The following is a 9,308-nucleotide window of genomic DNA, read 5'->3' on the forward strand; positions in this document are numbered from 1 at the left end:
GCGCCAGGGGAGGGGGTGGCACGGCGCCCCGGCAGCTGGGGGAGCGCAGCCGCAGCGACGCTGGCTGTGGGGGAGGGGCAGACCCGAGCGCGCCTCCGCCCCCTTCCCTCCCACCTCAGCCCCCGCCTGCGAGCGGCAGCTGTTCCAGGGCTTCCTGCCCTTCCTTGAGACAGGTGTAGGCCGAACGCTCACTTCCTCCCAGCCTCGGAGAGCTCCTCCACCCCCTCGGCCCGCGGCCGGCTGGTGCTGAGTCAGCGGCCGCCAAGTCCTTCCCCGCCCCGCGGCTACCTGCGGAGCGCCGCGCCCCCCACCGGGTGACTTCCCGGAGCGCTGCCTCCCCTGCCCGCGCTGGCGCGCCTCGCGGGAGGTTTCAAGGAAAGGATGCCTCCGGAAAGCACGGGAACTTCCTGCTCGGAGGCCGAAGGAGGGCAGCAGCGCCGGGAAGCCCGCCCGCCGCGAGCTCGGGCCCGCGTAGGGTCGGCGCTCAGGGCCTCTGCAGGCCGCTGACTGCCGTCCCGGTGCGCGGCGAGCTGGCCAGGGGAAGTGGCCTAGGAAGGTGGCACGAAGGAAGGGCAAAAAGGCAATGAAATGCAAGTGATTCTCATCTAGGGGAAATCCCAGTTTTTGAGGGCGGCCAGGGGTCGTTCGGCCAGTCACTCCCATGGCAGATAGCAAGTGAGGGCACCCAGCAGTCGGAGTGGGACGGGCCGACAGCCTCCCCCCTTACTGACAGAGCAAGACCCCTCGTCTGGGGGGTCCCCATTGCACTGTCCTGCCTGTCTGAGGGGTCTTCAGGTCCCCACTAGGGAATGCCAGTCATTGCTGCTGCCGTTGCCTTTGGCTGGCTTCTTCTTTGTTTCATATGCCTCACTTCCTGTGATAAGTTCTTCCAGTAAGACAGACAGATGGACCTATCATCCCCATTTGACTGGCAGGCCAACTGAGACCCAGATTGGGAAGCTGACCTGCTCATGATCACAGGAATTTGTGCCAAAAAAGAAACCAGCATCCAGATCTCAGAAGTTTATGCAAAATTTCCTCCTTCCAAGCCCTCTCTTACCCGCCCTCCCCTCCACCTGTTTGGACCTGTTGATGGAAGAAGCTGATGGGGAGCAGAGAGATTTGGTGCTATCAGACCCATCCCGCTGACTTCACCTCTTCTGTGGCCCACAGCCACCCTCAACCCAGCGCCGTGTGAGTGCATGGGATGCCACCCAGCCCATGTGCAGAGCCACCGTTTGAGAGGAATATTGCACACCTATTAAAAGTGATGCTCGTGAGGACAATACAGGAAAGCGTGAAAAGGCTTGTGACATGTGATGTAAAAAAAATGGAGAATGCAGGAGTATACATTACTGCATGTACAGCTCTCCAAAAAGTATACATATATGTATGTATGCATGAACATGTGGAAGGAACTCACTAACATAATCGGAGCAGGTGGACATCTGAAAGATTTCTTTTTCCTTTGGTCTATTTTCTAAACCTTCCAAAACGTCATTCTACGACTTCCATGGTAGAACACAGAAGTTGTTAAAACACCAAGCTCTTCCTCCTCACGTGGGTAAAAGTGGGTAAAGTCAACCTTTCTGCAAACATGTGGAGGCAATAAGCCTGGCACTTGCCTGCCTGGGAGTCTCTCTTCTCAAAAACGGTGAAATTTCATGAAAATCATTCAAACTGAGATCTCAGAGCACAGGGGGGCACCGCTCCCCCAGGTGTCTGTGTCCTGTGGGAGCCACAGAGAGAGTGGCCCACGACTAAAGATGCCCGCATATAACCGAATAAGGGGAGTTGTAAATATGAGAAATTGTTACTGAAGTGAATTTCCTAACCGCACTGGGTACTGGAAGTCTTAAACCCCAGGACACTGTCATGGTCCCCTTTCCTTTGTCACTCTTGGCATCTCAAACCCACTGATCACGTCTCGCCCTGAAGCTGACTGGTGCTCCCATCTCCCAGTTCATTTTAACGGTCTCACACACTCCCACGCACTTCTCCCAGACTCAGTTCTGCTCTCCTATGGCAAGGCCCCTTGCGGGACCTGTCCTTCCCATCCCCCAGCTCTTTGGTTTAGGCTTCTGTCACCCCTGGAAACCTGCCACACCTCCTCCCTGGCTCGGCCCCTTGGCTCACCCCTCTGTCATCGGCTGCCAGAGTGAGCTGTCGAAACACCAGTCTCCCCGAAGAGCTCCCAATGGCTAAAGGTGCAAGTTCAAACTCTGCTGAAGCTTCCTGAGGCCTTCAAAATCTGGCTTCAAAATATCTTCCAGACTTTACTCCTACATTCTCCAGACCATGTGCTGCTTGGCCTCTAGAGCTGTGCACTGGGGAAAACAGTGACAATGGCCCCAGGGCCTCCTATAGCTACGCAAGGCAACAGACCTGCACACATACCCCTATACACATGCACACGCATGCACACCCATGCACACACACACTCCCCTCCTCGTATGCACATCCTGGTCTTGCAAATCAGCAGAGCCTCATGGCCTTAGTCAAAGTCTCACTTGTACCCTTCCCCAACCTGCAGCCCTGCCTCCTCCTCCTCCCTCCTGTATTTATACGACTCTTAGAGGCACATCTTAACCCCACTTCCTCAGGAAGGTCAGCTCTGAGACTTTATTTGACCCCTCACAAATAAATTCCTCCCATTATGGGGGATGGAGGGGCAGCCAGCTAGCAGACCCTAGGCACCTGCTGCGTGCTTGGTGCCTTTGAATAGCCCAGACACACCCTATCAGGTATGATGATGGTCACTGTTTAGAGGATGCACAGAGCATCAGTGTGAGTTCACCATTCCTGGTCAAGACTGAGCTAGGACTCAACCCCTGCACTGCTCCAGGCCCTTCCCACTTCACCCAGTCAGGATGTTCTGCCATCACAGAACATCTTAGACAGCATCTGGTTTCCTAAGCATTCATCTCCCAGCATCAGCCTCAGCCTCAGGAGGTCAGACTCCCAGGTCCTACATTGCTTTACTATCCCCCTTAGCTGGGTCCCAAGTAGGTATTCAATAAACACTCATTAACTAAATGAACAGACAGGTGAGTGAGTGGATGAATGAATGACGGAGTACATGAAGGCACAGGCATTGCAAGAGGCTCTGCTTCGGGGTTATGGACATTTGCTTTTAGTTCTTCAATCATCCAGAAGATCTGCTGCTCTCCCGGGCAAGCCCTCCCCATTACTCTCCCCCACCTCTCTCGGAGATATATTGGCTCATCTGCATCTGTGGCCATGCCATACTGGAAACTAACAAATACTCATTCACCTTCATACAGTGTTAAGCCAGCAACTTTTAAAGAGCTATTTAGATCCATAGAGAAACAAAGACACAAATGTCCTGCACATTTGTGCAAACAGTCATCAGGTAGGATCGAGAGATCCAGAGTCATACCCTGAATTGGAGTCAAGGGTGTGCGTCTTCTGGCCAGAAAATGGGCTTCACGCTGCACTTGGATGCAGCTCAGAGTTGTTGCTTCCCTAACACAGGAAATCAGAAAACCAGTAAGTTTTCCAATGGGACACTATAGGCTGCTTAGTTAAAGATGGGAGAGATGCAGGGAGAAAGGATGGGGCAGGACAGGAGGTAAGCAAACTGTAAAATGAAGAAAGAGGACCCAGGTCTCGGTTACCTACAGCTTAAAGCATCAAGACTCTTGATGGTTTTTCCCCTAATCTTGAGTGATTAATTGTATTTGCTGGTTTATGGATAGCTATTATTTAAGAAAACTCATCAATTAAGTGGCCCTTATCTGATGCTAGTTGCAAAAGAGTTCTTTTGTTTGAGAAGAAGACTGGTAAACAAGAGCCGTGTTTCATTTCATTACAAAGTCTGTGGTGTAGGATCTAAGTAACAGATGGCTTTTCCAAAATCCTGGAGTCAAAAGTTATTAAAACGGATATGTGTCAGATGGTTGAGAGAGTAGATGTAAAGTACAATGGCTTTGTAACGATTGGATCATCCAATCAGGGGGAAAGGCTTCTTCATTTCAATGTGTTTCTTCTCACAAGCTGGGTGAAAATAGAGTGTGCATTTGATAAGTTGTTAAAACACGACTTCCCACTAACCCCACGAACTTTCTATATTATTACTAGGTTATGAGACCATCCTTGCAATGTATTGTTAAACTAATTCTGACACACAGAATCTAGAGAAATAGAATCTTAGGGTTGGTTGACATCAATCTAATATAAGTCACTGCTCTCTAGGACAAAAATGAGGGTCATCACCTGATTTGGGGTACTTTTACCATTTTTGAGGACGGTTTGGGGAAATGGTTGATTTTGCTTTCTCAAACTAGGAACAAAATTAGAAGTTTCAAAATAAAAGAAGAAAAGGAAGGAGGAGAAGCAAAAACAAAAACACAAAAACAGAAACAAAAACCAAAAACAGTCCTTGAAGTCCTGCCTACTCTTCTTGCACCAATTACAGCATGAGCCTCTGCTGGGAACTTCCATGTGTGTCCATGTGTCACAGTAAATCAGCTCAGCTTTCTCACCCGGGCTGGGGAGAGCACGAGAACAAAGGCCCAGAGCAGAAAGGGCAGCAACGGGAGGAGAGGAGAGTCCTACCAAGCCACAAAGAAGGCAAGGAGGCACTGTGCTCAGGCAGGGTACACCTCCGTGGGGAAGGAACTCCAGCAGAGGGGCAGAGGGACCCCAGGGGATAGCCCAGAGAGGGGAGGAGGAGGTACAGCCCAAGAAAGAACGCTCCAAAATGATGACCCTTTGAAGGAACCATGAATTTCTCTAATCAACCAATTTCCTCAGTGTCTCAAATGCTTCATTTAGCAAGACTTCTTCTGGGCTGAAGTTGAATAGGTGTAATTGACAAATGCTTGAATTTGGGTTCCACTCTGGGGGAAAAATATATCTCCACTGGCATCTCAAATGTAATTATGGAAAAAAAGATACATGTTAAGGGCTCTTCTTCCAATTCAATTTGGGGGAAAGTTCCCTCCTGATCCGCACCCCACCTCCTACACACACACACACACACACACACACACACACACACATACACACACAATGGCAGAAATCAGGCTTTCTTTCTCAAGAGAGGCACTAGGGCCACAGATGAGGCAGCTGTCAGGGAACTAGGCTATAATCAGCTTTAACTGGCTTACAGCCTACAGAGGACACAGACCCTCTTATTTCTACAGTAACAGGTCAGGCTGCTGACCCTGGGCTAAATGTGGGGGTGGTCTGGGTTGGTTTCTGTTCCCAACATCTTCCTTATGCAGGATCTCAATGCACAACTTAACACTGCAGGTCCCAAGAATTTAAAGATGCACACAGAAGAGGGCACTTTAAAATTCTGGTTTCAACTACATTAAACATGTTACCCCCAGCATGATTTATAAGGACAGTAAACCAATGAGACAATAAAAGGAAAAGTTAAAACGCAACTAAAAATGGGTTTTTCAGGCAAGTCTGAAATGCTACAAGATTGCTAGTTAAGAACAGTATCCCTTTTCTCAACCTAAGTGTTATACCCCTCCCTCTTCCCCAGCATCACAAACTGAGTGCCATGTAACTTAGAAACTATGATGAAATGTGCAGGCTATTGGGTACGCAGGCGGCCAAAGATAGGGTCCCTATGCAGCTGAGCTGTTTTGGTGTGGTAGGAAAGCTGACCCTTCCCATGGCCCCAGGTGTCCACTGTAAAAAGATACGGACTAGATCTGTACCACAAAAATAAATAAATAAATAAAAAAGAAAGAAAGAAAGAAAAAAAAAAGAAAGGAAAGGAAAGGGGAAAAAAGGCATTCACTCGAATCTTACAATGGGAGGTGGGAGTGGTGGGTGGGTGAGGGTGGGGATCGAAAAGCAAGGGAAAAAATCTAAACAGCAGGATACGACAATAAATGGGAAACAGCAAGAGAAAAAGCACACTAGGTTAATATAGGAAAACTAGTTCTTTATTGAGAGATTGTATATTAGTATTAGTGGATTCTGTGTGTAACAATGTCATCATGCACACGATACAAAAAAAAAAAAAAAAAAAGGCTGGGCCCACCATGCTTCAGAAGGGCGACAGAACAAAAGCAGCGTACAATGAGCAGATGGCCGGGGCTACACGACCACAGTACGTTTCAGCAGGGTGACATCTCTAACCGAGCGCTGTACATTGTCAACTGGGGATGTAAAAAAATACAGATCATGCTTTAGTTTTAGTACAAGAAGAGGTGAAAAAGATACACAACCAAAAGGATATTTGATACAGAAAAAATTACCCACAAAATAAGAACAAGAAGTAATTCAGCACAGCAGAACACGCTATCCCTGTTTAATGGAAAACCATTTTGCTGGGGATTCTTTTTTTTCTTCTTCGTTTTTTTTTTTTTTTTCTTTCTCTTTTTCTTTTCAGATTGCCAAATGGCAATCTGGGGCAGCCACTTGGGACTTTATTTTGGAAGGGCCCTCGAAGTAGGGGCCTTATTCTTTCATTATTGCCGCTGTTTTGTTTCAGTTTTCAAGCAGGTCTGGCTGGTGAGGCAGCAGAAGGGAGCCGGCTGTTAAAGGGGCAGCTCTGAGGGCCAGGGCAGATGTCCAAAGATGCTCTTGACATTGTACAATTAAACAATTAAGATACCACGGCCATGGCTCCACCTTAAACCGGGGACCTTGCTGCATCAAATTTTCAGAGGCTATGCAGTAGAAGCAACTGCCATTTCATCAAAGATTTTCATAGATATAGATATACTCATTATTTTTTGCCTCCGACTAAATGTCATCTCTTCACTTATTCCTGGGTGCTGCCAAGAAGCTAGCTGATGGCCACCCGGAGAAGCGGGCAACGGGGTGCTAGATCCTCCAAGCCAAAGCAAAAGGAATCCACTTAACAGGGATTTACAGTGCAATGTACTCAGCTAAACAAGATGAAGATACAAAAATGGTTATTTCTCTACATCTATTCTGAAATGGCCTACATCCTACACTACTACAATGGAAACTAAAAAGAACAGACTTAAGCTGGCAAGCTATCTAATAGTTTTACAAGAAGATTGTGGTGTAGGACCTTGTTGGGTTAAGCATTAGTATCCTCTATCAAAAGGTCATGAATTCTTATCTCATTGTGCTAAATTTTACCCACAGCCCTACTCACTCTCAGCCCTTGAATTTCCTGTGGGCGTGTTTGCCATGAAAGTAAACTTTGCCTGCTGGGCAGAATTTGTTTTGTTGGGGTGTTTTGGGGGGGAAGTGGGGGTGTATTAAATATAAAATTTTAAGGCAGCTGAGCAATTTGAATTTCAAAACGTAAAATCGGCATCCTGCAATGGTATTTAGAGATCCGTGGTATTAATGAGGATGATAATGATTTAATCAGGATAATTATACTTTCAGGCTCAACATCCTTCTTAATCATTTTTGAATTTCTGCCTAGTGTAATGTTCCACACCCGTTTTAAGAGGAAATGCCAAGTAATAAGACATAATTGTGCATTGGGGGAGGGGGTTGGCATTTCAAGGGAGATGTCACCCAGCCCCGGCCCCACTCCTGTTCCTCACACACCCACCCCACATCCCCTCCACCGGCCTGAGATAGGGATACTGCCGCTTAAATAGCAATGCCTTCCTCAGATGGAGACAGGAGATGGTTAAGAGGGGTGTCACAATACAGCTAAATGCGGAGGCAGAAGGGTCACAGCGCACACAGCAGCGAGTTGACCATTCACTGAGCTACACAATGAAGAAAAAAAAAAGATTTGATAAATGCAGAATGTCATCATTCTATCATCACACAAAAAAACTGCGGTTCAAACAGGCCTAAGGGGGCCAACCTTGCCTTTTAGATTCTGGGGAGAGGCGTGGGGCTGGGGACAGCTGGGCTGGAAGAAAGAGGGCTGGGCTTTCATTTTCTTGCCCAATCGGGCCCCTGGGGAGCACTAAAGCGCTGGCCCCGCGACCCCACCCCCTGCTCTGACTCGGTGGAGCGGCCCTGGTCGCAAAGGGAAGACATCATTCTGTGCGTGAGGGAGGGGGGAGGAGGGAGGGCCTTAGCCAGCAGGGATTTAAGCAGACTTGGAGTGGGAGAGGGTAGCAGAAACATTTCCAAGAAGAGAAATGTGAGTCCAGAGGCAGAATACAAAAAGAAAAAAAAAAAATGAATCTAAATGCATCCCGGATTTGTTTTGGGAAGTGGGAATTTTTTGATTAAAAGAAAATGGAAGAAATGTAGGGGGTGGGGGGAGGAGAGGGGGAAATCAAGCTATTGTTGGAGCAGAATGTAAGGGATAGGGGATGTGGGGAAGGGGACCGTGCAAACACACCCCATATATCACAGTTAAAAACAAAGCCGGCGCCGGCCTCCTGCTTTGTCAACGGCCGCCCAGGGCAAAGGCCTGGCGTGGGGGCAGCGTCCCACCTCATCCTCACACACAGCGCAACACCAGAGGGCCGGGCACCCCGCTCCGGCCAGGACCAGGGGTGCACGGCAGGGCACGTCTGACTCCGAGGCGCGCACACACTTATACACACGCTCACATACACACAGGCACCCAAGCATTTTGAACCCATAACTGCAACTGTCATACAAAGACAATGGGCGGGGGGGGGGGGGGAATGGCACAAGGGCGACACGAAAAAGGGTTAACGCGGTGAAAAGGATGGGACCGGACGGGAAATCGTGCAAGTGCCCACCAGAGGGTGGGGGCTGGGGCACGGGATAGGGCAGATGCCAGATCCCAGCCAACCAGCCTTGGTTATCAATGACCAAAAAGATGAAAAAATACAAACACAAATAACACAAAAACATATATATGTCTCAACACACACACACACACACACACACACAAATAACAGAAACCAAGTATGCTTGCACACACACGCGCGCGCGCGCACACACGCACACAGTCATGTATCTCTCTCCTTCTTTCGATCATACAGGGCTAGGTATTAGGGAAGGGGCTGTGATTTGGGGGAACCGCGTCCGCCGCAAAGAATAAAAAATGGGGCTGGGGAGGGAGGGACCCAAAATCGCCAAACCCTAACTTCACTACAAAAGCTCCCACGAGGGCAGCCACCCCCACACTGGGGGTCCCCCAAAAGAGAGAGGGGAGAAGCCACCGCTCGCCCTGCGTCCCCGCGGGTGTGCCCTGAGCCCCCCGCCGCCCGCAACGCCCGCCCCCGCCCCCCCCCAGCTGCCTGCGGCGATCCACGCTCCGAAGCGGACCCCGAAAGGAAAAAGCGATACCTCTGTTTCGCACAGAGCCAAACACTGGAAGCACGAGATAGCCGACGTGGACCAGGACCATCCTGGCTCCTCGCGCGGCGGCGGCGGCGGCGGCGGCGGCGGCGGCT

General features: G+C 49.4%; 1 protein-coding gene across 1 annotated transcript in view; it reads right to left on the reverse strand.

Annotated features, from left to right (window-relative positions):
• The window catches only part of RNF165 (ring finger protein 165), a 103,640-nt gene extending 94,345 nt beyond the window's left edge, over window positions 1–9,295 (reverse strand). The window contains exon 1 of the mRNA XM_029922182.1: window positions 9,202–9,295. Within this exon, the coding sequence (XP_029778042.1) occupies window positions 9,202–9,262 (61 nt within the window). The 5' untranslated portion in view covers window positions 9,263–9,295. The remainder of the gene's footprint in view (window positions 1–9,201) is intronic.
• Between the last annotated feature and the right edge of the window lie 13 nt (window positions 9,296–9,308).

Source organism: Suricata suricatta, chromosome 14, assembly GCF_006229205.1.
Source record: "Suricata suricatta isolate VVHF042 chromosome 14, meerkat_22Aug2017_6uvM2_HiC, whole genome shotgun sequence".
Classification (NCBI taxonomy): Eukaryota; Metazoa; Chordata; class Mammalia; order Carnivora; family Herpestidae; genus Suricata; species Suricata suricatta.